Source organism: Nipponia nippon, unplaced genomic scaffold (genome assembly GCF_047370975.1).
Source record: "Nipponia nippon isolate SJK-2023a ecotype South Korea unplaced genomic scaffold, ASM4737097v1 scaffold_4, whole genome shotgun sequence".
NCBI classification, from domain to species: domain Eukaryota; kingdom Metazoa; phylum Chordata; class Aves; order Pelecaniformes; family Threskiornithidae; genus Nipponia; species Nipponia nippon.
In genome coordinates, this window is record NW_028262358.1 from 99,513,733 (window position 1) to 99,530,665 (window position 16,933).

Consider the following 16,933-nt stretch of genomic DNA (forward strand, 5'->3'; position numbering starts at 1 on the left):
AACATATAGAAATTAATGTTACTGAACTATTTAATAGTAACTCAAACACATGAAAAGAAGAATTGAAGAAATGCAAGACTAAAAAGCCATTTAAAATGAAATCAGAAGCTTCAACAAATATATTTTTCCCTTGCAGTCAAAAAAGTAATTATCAAAATTGTTCAGAATATGTTGCCAATTACTCTGCTCCATAACTGCTTACTTTCTCAGTTCTTCTCTTGCCTTTGCTGGGCTCTCTGTCACTGGAAACATCTTAAACCAATTTAAAGTGCTACACCTGAATAAACATGTTGTAAAAGTGTTTATGTATTGAAGTGGGTCAGTTCAAGGTATGGTATTTGGCTGGAACTTCTAATTTCTCTTTTTACTGCAAAAGGGCTGCCAGAAGGAGGAAGTCTGAGCTGAATTAATACATTTGTTACAGTGGAAGTAGAATGGAAACTACTTTAACCACAAATCAAGCTGCCTCTTTCATTTACGCCAGTGATAGAGTTTTTCTAAGAAATATAGACTCTGGCGTACAGCCACTGTAAGTTTGTGTTTGAAAAGGAAACCTATATGCTTATTTCTATAAGGTTTACTCCTATGCTTATTTGCAAGTCCTTTTTCAGGATGATTGAGTTAACAGCATTATATGTTTGTGAGGCAGATGCTCCTTCCTTGCCTGCATAGCAAACTTTTCCAGTCGGTTTAGAAGAATCCCCAGGCGCCCCGATGCCGCGCAGCACACGCGGTGCCTGTGCCCGCACCTTCCCGGTTAAAGGACCTCTGTGTCCCCCACCCAGCACAGCTGCACAGCTTCACATGACACTGTCTCATTTTCTGACGGTTGAAGGGCTCTGCATAATACACGTATGCACAAAAGTGTCTATGCTGCCAAAATAAATTCTGTTAAGAGCAAGGGTTTATTTGCTAAAATGTCACTGATGCAGTTTCAGTGACTTGTTTTGCTTTCTTTTCTTTTACTGAAGTTTCGATCCTATAATATAGTGAGGTTACCACACAGTCCTGACTGAACAAATATTTTAAAGAAATATGCACATCCCCTGGGAACGGAACCAGAGTCAATAATGTACATATTTCAAACTCTGTTCTTTTGAACGACTGAATGCCTTCCTACCTTTACTAGTGAATGAACATCAGTCTGGGTAACACTGCACAATATTTATTTTTAAAGCAGAAGTATATTTATTATCTACACTTTTCTTTGCTACCGACTTGCTTTGGGGATATAAGGTTCCACATCTCACATTCAAGTGATGCAAAAATTAGATGACCGCATTACATTATCCTTTCGATAGCCTATAGACTTTAATGGGGCTCATTTATTTTTCAGTTCTATACATGTGTACATGAGGCTGAATTAAAATATCTGAGTAATGCATAAGATATATATCACACAGAGACCGCAATTTTATGCAATGACAAACTACCTGTAAAGCTGTTGAAACTTTCGTAAATTGTTGAATTTTTTGTCTTTTAAGTTCCATTCAACAAAATGTGGTTAGGATTCTTAATCACATAAATTCAGGATTATGGGCAAAATCCTTGCTATGCTTCAGTCAGCAGTTGAAATCCCACTGTGGCTTCAAGAGGGGCAGAAATTCACCTTTTAACTTACAATTTCCATTACTTTATAGGTCGAAGTATCAATGTTAAATCTGCTGGCCTGATTGGAAGACATGGGCCTCAGTCAAAGCAACCATTCATGGTTGCGTTCTTCAAGGCAAGTGAAGTGCTTTTCCGTTCTGTCCGAGCAGCCAACAATAAAAGGAAAAATCAGAACCGCAACAAATCCAGTAGTCATCAGGAGTCTTCTAGGATGCCAAGTGTCGGGGGTAAGATGAAGCTATGATTTACTAGTCTGTTTACAGGAGTTATGGGCACCTGCTCAAATGCAGTGGAGTCACAGCAGCTTAACAAGATACTGCTCATTGGCTGAACTGTCAGAAACTGTGTTCCCACTCCATTTCTACCTTCTCCCCTAGCTTTGCTTAAATCTCTTTTGTTATGTTGGTCCTGAGCATGATCTGTTTGCTGTGAATCAGGTCACTTACTTACATGTTTCATGGACTCCTGGATGGTGAAATACCCAAATAGTTTGGGAAAGGCTGAATCTGAGCTTGAAACTAGTTCTAAGTAGTAGGCAACTGGATGAGATCTTTGCTATGCATGACAAAAAGGTAGAGAGAGTAGAGAGAAGGGTTGCACCCCAACTGCTTGTTGAGGAAGCCTCAGCAAAAGACAGTGTTTGGACTCTTGTTTAACTGCCTCTCAGCTGAAGAAGCCAAGATGTAACACAAAAATCTGAATACTGGAAATGATGAAGCTTAACCAATCTGTGAAAGTGTAAACTGTTTATGAGTTCAGACCAGCTGACACATACTGATGTAAATACACAGTGTATCCCTGAACAGGAGTGAATTTGGTCCCTTATTTACCTGAAAGGTACTGACAATAATGCATGTGAAAATGTTGTCAGTCCCATTAGAGCCTGGAGGAAGTTTTCCTCCAGTTCTTTCCTGAAATGCTCCTTCAGCTGGAGGCACAGAGTCACTTTCTAAGTATTCTCATTTTTGAACAAACATTTCTACTTTTTGTGGACAGGATGTGAAAATGTATCTTTCTAAAAGCATGGGAGATCATAGAATCATAGAATACCAGGTTGGAAGGGACCCCAAGGATCACCTGGTCCAGCCTTTCTTGGCAAAAGCACAGTCTAGACAAGATGGCCCAGTACCCTGTCGAGCTGAATATTAAGTGTCCAATGTTGGAGAATCCACCACTTCCCTGGGGAGTTTATTCCAGCGGCTGATTGTTCTCATTGTGAAAAATTTTTCTCTTGTGTCCAGTCGGAATCTCCCCAGGAGTGACTTGTACCCATTACCCCTCGTCTTTTCCATGTGACTCCTTGTGAAAAGGGAGTCTCCATCTTCTTTGTAGCTCCCCTTTAAATACTGGTACATGGTGATAAGGTCTCCCCCAAGCCTTCTTTTCTCAAGGCTGAACAAACCCAGTTCTCTCAGCCTTTCCTCATATGGCAGGCTTCCCAGTCCTCTGATCATCTTTGTGGCCCTTCTCTGGACCCTCTCCAGCCTGTCCACACCTTTTTTGTGTAGCATGGACCAAAACTGAACACAGTGTTCCTGGTGTGGCCTGACAAGCACTGAGGAGAGTGGGATAATGACTTCTTTATCTCTGCTGGTGATGCCCTTTTTGATGCAACCCAGCATCCTGTTGGCTTTCTTTGCTGCAGCAGCACACTGTTCACTCATATTGAGCTTGTTATCCACCAGGACCCCCAGATCCCTTTCCACAGATCTACCCAGCCAAGTGGATCACAGTCTGAGCTGCACTCCTGGATTATGGTTTCCCAGGTGCAAGACCTTACACTTGTCTTTGTTAAACTTCATAAGGTTCTTGTTAGCCCAGTCTTCTAGCCTATCCAGGTCATCCTGCAGGGTGGCTCTCCCTTCCAGAGTGTCTACTTCCCCACTCAATTTGGTATCATCTGCAAACTTCATAGGGGTACACTTGATACCATCATCCAGATCACTTATGAAGATATTAAACAGTGTTGGGCCCAATATTGATCCCTTGGGGACGCCACTTGTGACAGCTGCCCGTTTGAAAAGGAGCTATTTACCACCACCTTCTGGGTGCAGCCTGTTAACCGGTTCCTCACTCAATGCGCAGACCACTTTCCCAATCATGTGCTTCATTTGACTTGTGATAGCCCCCAGGAGGATTCATTCCACAACTTTTCCAGGGACTGAAGTAAGACTGATGGACCTATAATTTCCTGGATCCTCCCTTAAGCCCTTCTTGTAGATGGGGGTGACACTAGCCTTCTGCCAGTCTTCTGGGATGTCTCCCAATCTCCATGACTTCTCAAAGATTATGGAAAATGGCCTCACAATGACATCAGCCAGCTCTCTCAACACCGTTGGGTGGATAGTGTCAGAGCCCATTGATTTGTAGGGGTCAAGCTCCTGTAATTAGTTCACATACCCACTCTTCCTTCACTGATGGATCTAGTACCAGCATATCAAAACCTCAATATAGATGCTATTATTAAGCCCCTTGGATGTCTACAAGTAAGCAAATCAGTATTTAGTGGAAAGAATTCAGCCCTGGAGTGGAACACATCTATTTGATGAGAACTGTTATGAGCATTACGCATTACTTATATCCATCTCAGAACCTCAAAAGTGGCAGACAAAAGACCCCTCTAATGTAATGCATAAGCCTGTCCCTGATCTTCTGCACAAGGATGAATTTTGCCTTAACAACCACAAACGGGTACTGAATTGCTACAGAAGTCATTGAAATTATTTGAATAATTTATCATTCTAAACTTTATTTAAAGTTTATCTGGTGATCTACTGGAAAAAAATCCCGCTGTAAGGTTAAAAATTAATATTAACACTTATCTTGAAAAAAATGCTTTTAGTCTACTGCTTCAGTAGTGGGCTCAATTTTATTTGTATACGATGTATAGGTAGAAAAAATACTGTGCTATTTCTCTAGTTTCCACTGAGGACATGGAGCATTGTTATTTCTGAGGTAGATGACTTAGAGAGATGCACACATTACCTCTGAGGACCCTAGTTTTTGAAACACCCCTGATATTTGTTAAGGTACCAGAGATCTCTATTTACAACTGTTTTGTTTTTTTCCAGGGTTTTTGGAGTATTGTCAAGTTTTCTGATATTCTGTATAGCAATTTCACAAGCAGCTCATCTGCGCATTTAACTTCTAACCCCTTACTAGTCAATATTGCAGGGGAGCAGTTATAAATAAATAATGAAAAAAGTCCCAAACTAGAAAATTTTAGCTTTTTACTAGTAAAAAGAAATTACATGCTCTATAGCAGAAAGGCATTTTTAAAATTATTCATTATTTATAAAGTTATATTGACTAAACATTCTCTCTTCATTAACTGCTTAAACTTCTGATCTTTTGAAACAAGGTAGGCTAAAAATTGACTGAGCATCTTCAGATGTGGTTTAAGCATGCACATCAGTTAAGCTTGCTAGCTGATGTTCCCTCTAAATTCATTCTGAACTGAATCTGCATTTTTTTCTGCAGAAACTGTTCCTTCTATTTTACTGCTATGGTATGAGGCACTTTCCTATTTTCATAAAAGGGCTTTAGGCTTAATGACACAACATGAGGGTGGGGTTTTTGGGGTTTTGTTTGTTTTTTTGTTTGGTTGTTTTTAAATACAGTCAGAATTAACTCCAAAATGCAACCTCTTACCTCAAGGGTAAGTAATATTCTCTCTGCACAAAAAAATATTTTAAAAAGATTTTTCATATTTCCTGGAAAATGTCTACTAATTTTGAGAATTACATTATTTTGAGGGAGGGGAAAATCATTGAAGTACACGATACATACAAGATGTATAAATATACTACTTTTAGATTCAATCCCATCTTTCTAGTCCATGAGCAAATGAGAATTGAACAGATCTGAAGAACTGTCTGTATGTCTCAAAACACCAGTCAGCTTCATCTGTGCATCCAGTTGTGCTCCCGAGTTGTTGTAAAACAAGAAAAATCAGAACATCTCTAGTGAAATAAGCATTATGAAACAAATTTTCTCCTAACCTCTTTAGGCCCCAGTCTGCATAAGTGTAAAGGTGCATCACTATACATGTTGATCCATGCCAGATCTCTTTCAAAAAAGATTGCAGTCCAAGAAAACCATACTGCTAAAACAAAATTAGGTTAAGAAGCAATGGCATGTGCAGTTGCATCAAAGGCAGGGGCAGCGACCTCTGACTGGAGATGGAGGCAGCAAGATATGGGCAGGCTGGAATAGGTGGCAAAGCTGAAGGCAGATAAGTAATCACAGCCTCACACAGCAATGTCCTCCGTAGCAAAACTGCTTGGAGGAGTAGCTCCTGCACCATGGCAAATCAGCTTCCTTGCAGTTTGCGTCAACAGTCCCCATATCACAAAAACTTCTTTTATTTGGGTGCCATTAATGATCAGTGATGGGATTTTTCATGCTATAAGTGATTAAAACACTTCTTCTTTTAATAACTATTGCAACAATACTCATTAAAATCTGCAGATGAGCACACTGATGGCTACAAAGGCAATGTACAGATTCTATCCAGATGCTTCAGTGTGCAAAAAAGACGCGGAGAGAACACCTTCTTATTTCCAGATCTTCACATCTTTGCAGAATACAGGCAGAGTCCTTCCATGGGGACAGCCTGTTATTAGGGAAAAACTGTGCCTTTTTCCTCCTATTCACCAGCCCCAGGAACTGTACAAGTGCAGTGGATATGCTGCATCGCTGCAGGCTTGTAGGAGAAGGTTGATTAGTATAACTCATCTATTCATATTTAAACCAAAGAAAAACCCAAAGAAATCTGTCCATCATCTTGCTCATGGCAGCCTGTCTATAGGCCATATTCAATTCTCATTTGCTCCTTGATGCAAGACACTGTTGACGTAAACGACATGGTGATGGGCAAACATAATTGTGTGATGTAGGTCCTTGTTTCTAAGCTTGTTCCATAATCTTTTATCTACAGTATCTAAGTCAGACACTGACAATGAAAAATGCTCATCTACATAGCCAGAGGTTATGTAGCCAGACCCAGATAGGTATGCTGTCATTTACATGTCACAGGTTTTTGTTATACTTTTCTCTGCAGATCAGTCCCAACTTTACTACAGTCATGCCTTCTTTTTCTCCTTCCTTTTTTCTTCTTCCTTTTCTGTTTCTTTTTCCCCCCTTTTTTTTCCTTCTTATTTATTTTTTCTCTTTTTCCTTCCCTTTGCCCTTGGCTTTTGTCTTGTTCCTTTTGCCTCTTGGCTTTTGTCTTTTGCCTTCTTCCTTTTGCCTTCTTCCTTTTGCCTTCTTTTCTAAGTTCTTGGACCTCAGTGATTAACTTCACTGTATTCTCAGCATGTCAAAAGGGAAAGCCCCACTGGGCAACTCAGTTCTTCCCTTCCACTGGACAACACATTTTTATACACAAACACAGCATGAAGAAAATAAAATCTATATGTGTCAGTTATTATAACAGCTGGGCAAATGTTGACAGATTCGGGGTCAGCATCCCTGTGTTGCTAAGAACTTCAAGAGAAGATGACCTCAATGCAGTGCAAAGACAGGGAGAATTAAACTTGTCATACAGACTCCACCTGCCTGCCATGCACAGAGGGTTGAACTCTGTATTACTTACTTACCCAGTTTTATTTTGGTCAAACTGTAGATAAAAGGAAAAACAATTAAAACAAATCAAAACAAGACAACTTGTTCATAAAGTGCATCACATAACTCTTCCTTAAAACAATGGATGGCTTTATTTTTTTTTCTTTTGAACATCATCTAAAAAGAATTACAGTGTAATTAGGCACGAGACAATATCCACCTTTAAATACTGAATAGCAACTTATACCAGGAAATTTGAAAACAAATCTACATAATTTTTGGTCATAATGCAGTGAGATAAAACCAAAAAACAATACTTAATTATGCATTTCCTGTATTTTACTGGTTGAGATCACACTAATTAATTAAGAACAGAGTACTTTGTGATAGTATATATAAACATATCTAGATGTCTTTATTTCCCTTGCCAAAAAAAAAATCCTTGTTAAATCTCTTATATTTTCTTGCCCTCCTTCTACAGCTCTTTCTGCTATGTAGGGGTTTGGACCCCAAATGCAGTCCCTGAATAACTCAGAAACAATGTTTTCTTCGTCACAATAGCCTACAGTTTTGATTCTTGACAGAATAAGCATATGGGCCTTGAAGCTACAGTATGTGAAATTGGATCCTTGGCACCAGATCTTATTATAAATGTCAGATTTGATACTTACATGAAATGTTACATTACACACAACATTTGTTATATCTCTCTATATGAAAGATAGAATTCAAGGAAGGAATACAGATTTGCCCGAGTCTCACTTTCTTCGAAGGTGTGTGGGTTAGATGGTTTGCAGATACATGTCTTCATATGAAACACAGACCACCATATCAGGTGTTCTGATGCAACCATTCATCCACCCCTGGCTAGCCTATATTCAGATAATTCAGAGTATCGAGAAAATGAAGACATCTATGTGATGACTTACATATTTGTTATTCAGCCTTTCTCCTTTAACTGTAGGGAATTCTGCTACATTCTGGTGCTAAAACTTCTGTACATATTCTTAAATATGAAAATGTCATGACTGAGAGAAAACTAACAACAACACAATCTTCAGCTTTCCTTTGTTTGCCTGCTTGGGTGCGATCTAAAACCAGATGGTGACTTTCCTGACTTTCTCATATGCATATCTTTCCCACAGTTTTCAGTCACAGTTTTTTTGCAAAGTGACTTGCATTCTATATGATTGAATTTTAAATTCCCATTAATAGCTGAAATAGAAAAGCTCAATATTTACCTCGTATGAGCACTGATATTAGTAAAAATCATTATACAGATCCTTGTAAAGAGTGATCAGTGAAACACAGTTCAAATTTTTTTAAATTAAAGTTCCTTTACTCTCCACTACCTTCACCTTACTTCTAATGTGTGTGCAGAACATACTAGATTATTACAGACAACTCTTCACAAAGGCTGACTAAGAGTTCTTGGTTATATTAAAGGCATACAGATTTTTGAATACTCATGGTGTCCTAGGGTATCCTGCCTTGCTTCCAGTGGCTACTCAAGAAAGACACAGGACTTCCATAGGATATGGGTATATATTTTGACCCTACATGCCCTGGGGCAACTGAGGGTATCTGAGATGGCAGTAGGCAACTACTTACCTGTAGAAGAACCTTTAACGAGTGTCACTGAGAATCAGCCCATGAAGGGCTAGGAAAATACCATAGGAAAGAAGGTAGTATTCATCTTTAAAAAGGAATGAGGATTTGGAGTATTATAGCTTAGAAAGCCTAACTTAACATCCCTGGTGGTACTAGAACAAATTATTTAGTACTGCAAATGGATATATCTTGACTCGCACAGCTTTTGACACAGTTTCAGGAGACATATTGGGGCTCAGGTTTATTCAACAGAAAGTGGGTACATAGCCTATTAAAAAAAAAAAAAAAGATAAAGCGTATTCAAAGAGCATGTTGCCAATAAGAGTAAAATTTGGGTGGGTATTTTGAACGACATCCAATTGAGTCTCTTCTGGATCTGGTTCAGTCCAGCATTTTATTGATAATTTAGATGACTGATCATTCCTTCCAGATCTGGTATCCTCTGTGAACTTGCAAAGAGCACACTCTGTGCTATTGTCCAGGTTACTAACAAAGACATTAATCAGTATTGGCACCAGTACTGATCCTTTAGGGACATGCCAGCTGGACTTTGAACCACCGATCACAACCCTTTCAGCCCAGCAGCCCAGCCAAGTTTCCACCCATTACATTCCTTACCTATCCAAACTGTATCTGACCAATTTGGCTATAAGAAAACAATGGGAGATTGTACCAAACACCTTCCTAAAAGCAGAGTGGACAACACCGAGTGCTCTTCAGAAGCCCACAAAGCTAGTCAGCTCATCACAGAAAACAATCAGGTTGGTTAGGCACAGTTTGGTCTAGTAAATCTATGCTGACTGGTCCCAAACACCTTCTTGTTCTTCAAGTGCCTTGACACGACTTCCAGAATGATTTGCCCCACAGACTTCCCAGAAACTGAGGTTAAGCTGATTGCCCTTCTTGAAAACGGGTGTGACATTTTCCATTTTTTAATCATCAGAAATACCCTCCAGTCATTATGAATACTCAAAAATGTCAGGGAGTGACTTTGCAATGATGTTGGTCAGCTCATTCCCCACCCTGAAATTCAACCCTTCTCACATGGACTTGTGTATCTTCAATTTGCTTAAGTCGTTCCTAACTCTGTTTCTTTTACTGTGGGTAGAGCTTCAGTCACTAGGCTCAGGGACTTGGGAGTCCTAAGGGTAAATCTTGAAAGTAAAAAACAAGACAAAGAAGTTATTGAGTATCTTAACCTGTTCTGAGTCCTTGTCACTACGTCCTCTGCCCTACTGAACAGTGAATCTGTATTTTCCTTAGTTTTTCTTTTTATGATGAATGAACCTATAGAAGTACTTCTTGTTGACCTTCACATCCCTCACAAGTTTCAACTCCAGCTAAGCTTTGGCTTTCCTAACATCCATCCCTGCATTGCTCAGGCAATGTGTTTACGTTATTTCTATGTAACTTATCCCAATTCCACATTACTTTTACTTCCTATTTGAATTTGAGCTCAGTCAAGAGTTTCCTATTCAGCCACAGTGGCTTTGTGCCATACTTGCTTGACCTGCACATGAAAGTGGACTTACCTTGTGCTTCACTCAGAGGTTGTCCTGGGAGATCAGCCAGCTCTCCTGGTCTCCTTTGCCCTCCAGGCCAGTCTCCCATTGAGATTATGTGAAGAAGATCTCTGAAAAAGCTGAAATCTGTTCTCCTGAAGTCCAGGGTTGCAATGCTGTTGTTGATCTTGGTCATCCCTTTGTAAACTCTTCAGAAGGCATAGGCAAGGAAGGAGAGGTGGTGGGGTAGCCCTGTATCTTAGGAAATGTTTTGATTGTCTAGAGCTTAACTATGGTGACGACAGGGTTGACTGTTTACAGGTAAGAATTAGGGGGAAGGCCAACAAGGCAGATATTATGGTGAGAATCTGTTACAGACTAACCACCCAACCAGGATGAAGAGGCAGATGAAACATTCTATAAGCATCCGGGAGAAGTCTCACAATCGCTAGCCCTCCTTCTCTTGGGGGACCTCAACTTACCAGATGTCTGCTGGAAATACAATACAGCAGAGAGGAAACAGTCTTGGAGGTTCCGGGAGTGTGTGGCAGATGATAACTTCCTGACGCAGCTGGTGAGTGAACCAATTAGGGAAGGTGCCCCACTGGACCTGTTGTTTGCAAACAGAGAAGGACTTGGGGGTGATGTAATGGTTGGAGGCTGTCTTAGGCATAGCAATAATGAAATGATAGTTTTTGATTCTTGGAGAAATAAGGAGGAGGGTCAGCAGAACTGCCACCTTGGACTTCCGGAGGGCAGACTTTGGTCTGTTTAGGAGCCTGGTTGACAGAGTCCCTTGGGGGGGGGCAGTCCTGAAGGGCAAAGGAGTCCAGGAAGGCTGGACATGCTTCAAGAAGGAAATCTTAAAGGCACAGGAGCAGGCCATCCCCATGTGCCAAAAGATGAGCCAGCGGAGAAGAGTGGCCTGGCTCTGCTGAACAGAGACCTTTGGCTGGAACTCAGGAAAAAAAGGAGAGTTCACTACCTTTGGAAGAAGGGGCAGGCAACTCAGGAGGACTACAAGGATGTCATGAGGTTATGCAGGGAGAAAAGCAGAAGGGCCAAAGCCCAATTGGAACTTAATCTGGCTACTGCCATAAAAGACAATAAAAAATGTTTCTATAAATACATGAGCAACAAAAGGAGGGCTAAGGAGAATCTCCATCCTTTATTGGACAAAGGATGAGGAAAAGGCTGAGGTACTTAATGCCTTCTTTGCCTCAGTCTTTAACAGTCAGACCAGTTGTTCTCAGGGTACTCAGCCCCCTGATCTGGAAGACAGAGACAGGGAGCAGAATGAAGCCCCATAATCCAAGGGGAAATGGTTAGCAACCTGCTACACCACCTAGACACACACAAGTCTATGGGGCCAGATGGGATCCACCCAAGGGTACTGAGGGAGCTGGTGGAAGTGCTCACCTACCCACTTTCCATCATCTATCAGCAGTCCTGGCTAACTGGAGAGGTCCCAGTTGACTGGAGGTTAGCAAATGTGATGCTCATCTACAAGAAGGGCCAGAAGGAGGATCCGGGAAACTACAGGCCTGTCAGTCTGACCTTGGTGCTGGGGAAGACTATGGAGCAGATCACCCTGAGTGCCATCACTCGGCATGTACAGGACAACTGTGGGACCGGGCCCAGTCAGCATGGGTTTATGAAAGGCAGGTCCTGCTTGACTAACCTGATCTCCTTCCATGACAAGGTGACCCGCTTAGTGGATGAGGGAAAGGCTGGAGAAGTTGTCTACCTGAACTTCAGTAAAGCCTTTGACATGGTTTCCCACAGAATTCTCCTGGAGAAACTGGGTGATTATGGCTTGGACAAGCGTAGTCTTCGCTGGGTAAAAAACTGGCTGGATGGCCGGGCCCAAAGAGTTATGGTGAATGGAGTTAAATCCAGTTGGTGGCCGGTCACAAGTGGTGTTCCCCAGGGCTCAGTATTGGGGCCAGTTCTGTTTAATATCTTTATCAATTCATTTAATATGTTTGTCATTCAAGGTCAGGTTGGAAGGGACACCTAGCAACCTGATCTCGTTCAAGATGTCCCAGCTCATTGCAGGGGGGTTGGAGTAGATGACCTTCAAAGGTCCCTTCCAACCCAAACTATTCTGTGATTCTATAATTCTATGACCAATGATCTGGACGAGGGGATCGAGTGCACCCTCAGTAAGTTTGCAGGCGACACCAAGTTGGGCGGGAATGTTGATCCACTGGAGGGTAGGAAGGCTCTATGGAAGGATCCGGACAGGCTGAATCGATGGGCCGAGGCCAACTGTATGAGATTCAACAAGGCTCAGTGCTGGGTCCTGCACTTGGGTCACAACAACCCCAGGAAACACTACAGGCTTGGGGAAGAGTGGCTGGACAGCTGCCCTGTGGAAAAGGACCTGGGGGTATCGGTCAACAGCTGGCTGAATATGAGCCAGCAGTGTGCCCAGGTGGCCAAGAGGGCCAATGGCATCCTGGCTTGTATCAAAAATAGTATGGCCAGAAGGACTAGGGAAGCGATCAGCTCCCTGTACTCGGCACTGGTGAGGCTGCACCTTGAGTACTGTGTTCAGTTTTGGGCCCCTCACTACACGAAGGACATTGAGGTGCTGGAGCGTGTCCAAAGAAGGGCAACAAAGCTGGTGAAGATGAAAGTCTTATGAGGAGCGGCTGAGGGAGCTGGCATTGTTTACCCTGGAGAAGAGGAGGCTGAGGGGAGACCTTATCGCTCCCTACAACTACCTGAAAGGAGGTAACAAAAGTAACAAGTGACAGGACAAGAAGAAATGGCTTCAAGTTGAGCCAGGGGAGGCTGAGATTGGCTATTAGGAAAATTTCTTCACCGGAAGTGTTGTCAAGCATTGGAACAGGCTCATTCTCTCAGAACTGTTTAATTCCATCGTATCATGGTTGCTGCAGCCCCATCATGTTGCAGTTCTCATCTACATGCTCACCCCTCACCTGTTCTTTTTTCATTGATTTGCATAAATGCAACATAATCCTAAGGCAACTAGGCAGGTGTATATAAAAGAGGGATCTGAAGCTGATCATTTGAGAGTGTTGTTTTGCTGCAAAACTCCTGTTCTGAGATATAATGCTAGAAAATAATCCGGAACTCGTAGGAAATCATTATTTTACATTATTTGGCACTGTGTTCAGGTTTGGCCGTCACATCTTCAGAAAGACACAGAGACACTGAAGAGAACCCAGAGAAGCAATGATAACACAGATCAGGACAGGAAGCAGTTGGTAAATTTGGTAAATGACAAGATTGGTAAATGACAAGAAGCAGTTGGTAAATTCACAGAAAAGGTCCTTTAGGCCAGCTATTTGAAAGTTTTCTGCAAGGATAGTGAAGCATTACAATGGGTTATCTCACAGACTGCAGAACTCCCTTCCTTTCATTTTATGTGAAAAAGGCCTCTCTCTTAATTTTCCAGGAATTTTTCAACAGAGACCCTCCCATTCCAGCCTCAAGTCTTTTAATGTTAAAAAACTGTTCCTAAAAAAAATTCTATTCCTGAAAATGAAGATTTTTTCTTTTTCAGTGTCTTCCTTGTTTGTTTTGCTGTTGTTGTGAATTTCAGCCAACTTTTTTTTTTCCTGCCAGAATGGTTATTTTGGTCCAAAAAAGCCACTTTAAGCATTCTTGAAATGGAACCAGAGGAGACAGTCTGTCCTCCATGCTCCATTGCATTCCTCACTGATGGCATCACTTGAATAGCACTATAAACCAACTCTGGGGTGCTAATGTGGTGAAGGCATGACCCTGTTCCCTTCCTTTCCTGTTACTCAGTAGCAGTAAGGAACGAGTGCTACATTTTCTCCAGAATTAAGATTGTCCTGCAGAAGCATGTATGAAAGGTTCTCAGCGTCCTATCCTGACACATCTATGACAGCGCAGAAACATTCAGGCCTTTAAAAAGCATCTGTTACTTTACTTGTTTACGTTAGTATTACCAACTACAGATCATCAAGTGGTGAATATTTCCAGAAATTATGGTAAAAAATGAAGGAGTACAAAATGTGCTAATGTTTAAATAATAGACTTTTGGAAATTCTGTTGTTTCAGGACAATTGTTATCATTGTTAATTTATCTTTTGAATTAGGCTACTTTCTTTACCTGGCAATTAAACCTGTGCCAACATATAGATGACTTCCCCGTATCTTGGATCAGGCTGTCACTTGTCCTCCTTTGATTACCTGTGTGCATATTATCAGTTGTTACCTAGCTAGCCAGCAAACAGACATCTTGTAAACCTGTTTCCCCTAATGCTGAATGCATCGTTTTGTCTGTGTACATAAATTGTATCAGGCTGACACCGCTGATTCTGCATTTCCAGGTTTACACTGCCTTTATAACCAACCCTAGGAATATAAATGACAGTATGCTTGTTCCTTTCCTTTGTACAGTTTGGTCAGGAGCTCAAAAATAGCTAAATCTTATTGGTTCCAGCAATGCTTCTAAACAATTTATTATTATTATTTTCTTCCTGTAGATTATAACACAAGTGAGCAAAAGCAAGCATGTAAGAAACATGAACTTTACGTGAGTTTCCGAGACTTAGGATGGCAGGTATGATTATAAATGCTGTTTCCTATCAGTTCAAATTGGGACAATCTATTTTACAGTCCCCCATTACTTACAGTCTGTTTTCTTCATGGTAATTGGTATTTCACTGATGAGAGACAAATTCTTTAAATGCATTTTGTAATGAATCCCTATCACTATCGCTTTACCTTTTTTGGCTGCTGTTCTCTCAAAGATTTTGCATACATTAATGGCTTTACAATCTGGATTCATTCACATAAAGATAAGTCTGAACTATTACTCAAGATACAAACAGAGCTGCAGCAAATGAAACCAAAATCCCCACACTGAGCAATGGAACTTTTGAAATTTGCACTTGAATTCTCCCTCGTTCAGTGCTATCTACTGCAGGTCACAGAGATTTCACTGGGGTAGGGTCCGTAGGGAACTAGAGCTTGGATCACTGTTCAGTGGTCTTTATAACACCATTAATGTGTTATAAATACATTTAGCACAGCTAAATGTATATAATTTCTGGGAAAAACTCATCCTGCCATACAGTAACAAAAAAAGAATATACTTGTAGTAAAAGGTCATAAAGACAGAGGCAAGGCATTATGAGAAAAGAAAATAGAGATCAACCTAGTTTTTTTTTCTGGAAAGCAAGGAGCTCCCTATAGAGAAAGAACAAGAAGGCCATCAGCAACCTATAACCTAGACATATTGCATATGTATCTAAGAACTCAGAGATGGCTGTCTGTGCATTTCACACTTCTCTGAATTATTTTAAAACAATTCTCCATAAGCAGAACAAGTCTACGAGGAGAAAAAGTGTGCTATCTCTTTAGTGACAGCTCATCCTTTACATATCTAGCTCAGATTCTCACAGGGCAAGTCTGCAGAGCATAATTACCCTGTCCACGGCTACAGAGCAGGCTTGTGGTATTGACTTGAACTCAAGCTACTGAACAAGTGAGCAGTTGTCTCTTTGTAGATCACAGATTTTTCAAGGTATCAACAGTTTTTTCATTTTTTGAAACAGTAAATTCCAATATGTCCCAAGACATGCAAGGCTCTCAGATCAGTCATTCAAGGTGGCCACAGAGAAAATAAAATCTATTTTTTTCACAAAAAATACTTGAAGAACTCAAAGTTTCATTTGGAAAGCCAAAGCTACACTGTACAATATTTGATCAGTGAAACTCAGGGTGAAATGAAATAAAAGGAAACAAACCCCAAGAAGCAGGTACTTGATCCTCTCTGCCCTTCCCACAGCACCTCCATTACCTTTGCCTGGCAAAGGAGGAATTCAGCAAACTAAACACATAGCTTTCATTAACATTTTAAAATACTTTCCCTCTTGTGGTCTTTTCCCCATGCTGTGTTGCTAGAAATACTCAAAATGCATCATTCAGTGACATTCCAACGGGTAATCTCTAGCAACCCTCCGTCTCACGCAATCATACAATTAATGGTATTGAGTGTGCTGAAGAAAGAGGATGCATTTTAATTACTTTCGTTGCACCAAGAAGTGCTCAAGATTTTTGGTCTGGGAAGAAAAGTATTCTGGCAAACATATTTGGTCCTTTAAGTCCCCTTACAGCCTCATTAGTTGGTATTCAGTACAGATTTTTAAGTTTAATTTAATTTTCATCTGAGTTTTGCATGAACAAAGCAAATACTTCTATTTTTTTCGCAAAATGTAATTTAACATGCCACATTCTGAAGTTCATTTTTTCATTGGACAAGTCTTAGTTAGTTTGATACAGTTTTAAATTTTCTGAGTGAGAAAAAAAAAATTGAGTGGGTTTATTTGTTGTCGTTTTAGGATTGGATTATTGCACCGGAGGGCTATGCTGCATTTTACTGCGATGGAGAGTGTTCTTTCCCCCTCAATGCCCACATGAACGCAACAAACCACGCCATTGTTCAGACTTTGGTATGCCTCTGCCTATGTTGTAGTTGCCTATTTTGCAGTTGTGTCTTGGCACAGGGGCGTCTCCTCCTCTCTGTTTACTACTATTGGATTTTTATTATTTCTGGGTAAATGATAACCCATTTCAAAGACGTGCTTTGATGATTACATTGGAGAGAGGATGAACTGTCCAGAGTGGCCTGTGTGGTA

General features: G+C 40.8%; 1 protein-coding gene across 2 annotated transcripts in view; it reads left to right on the forward strand.

Annotated features, from left to right (window-relative positions):
* Positions 1-16,933, forward strand: part of BMP5 (bone morphogenetic protein 5) — a 62,970-nt gene that overhangs the window by 39,322 nt on the left and 6,715 nt on the right. For both annotated transcript variants that reach the window (XM_009474381.2, XM_087774900.1), the window contains 3 exons: positions 1,641-1,838; positions 14,777-14,853; positions 16,637-16,747. In XM_009474381.2, the coding sequence (XP_009472656.1) occupies positions 1,641-1,838; positions 14,777-14,853; positions 16,637-16,747 (386 nt within the window). The remainder of the gene's footprint in view (positions 1-1,640; positions 1,839-14,776; positions 14,854-16,636; positions 16,748-16,933) is intronic.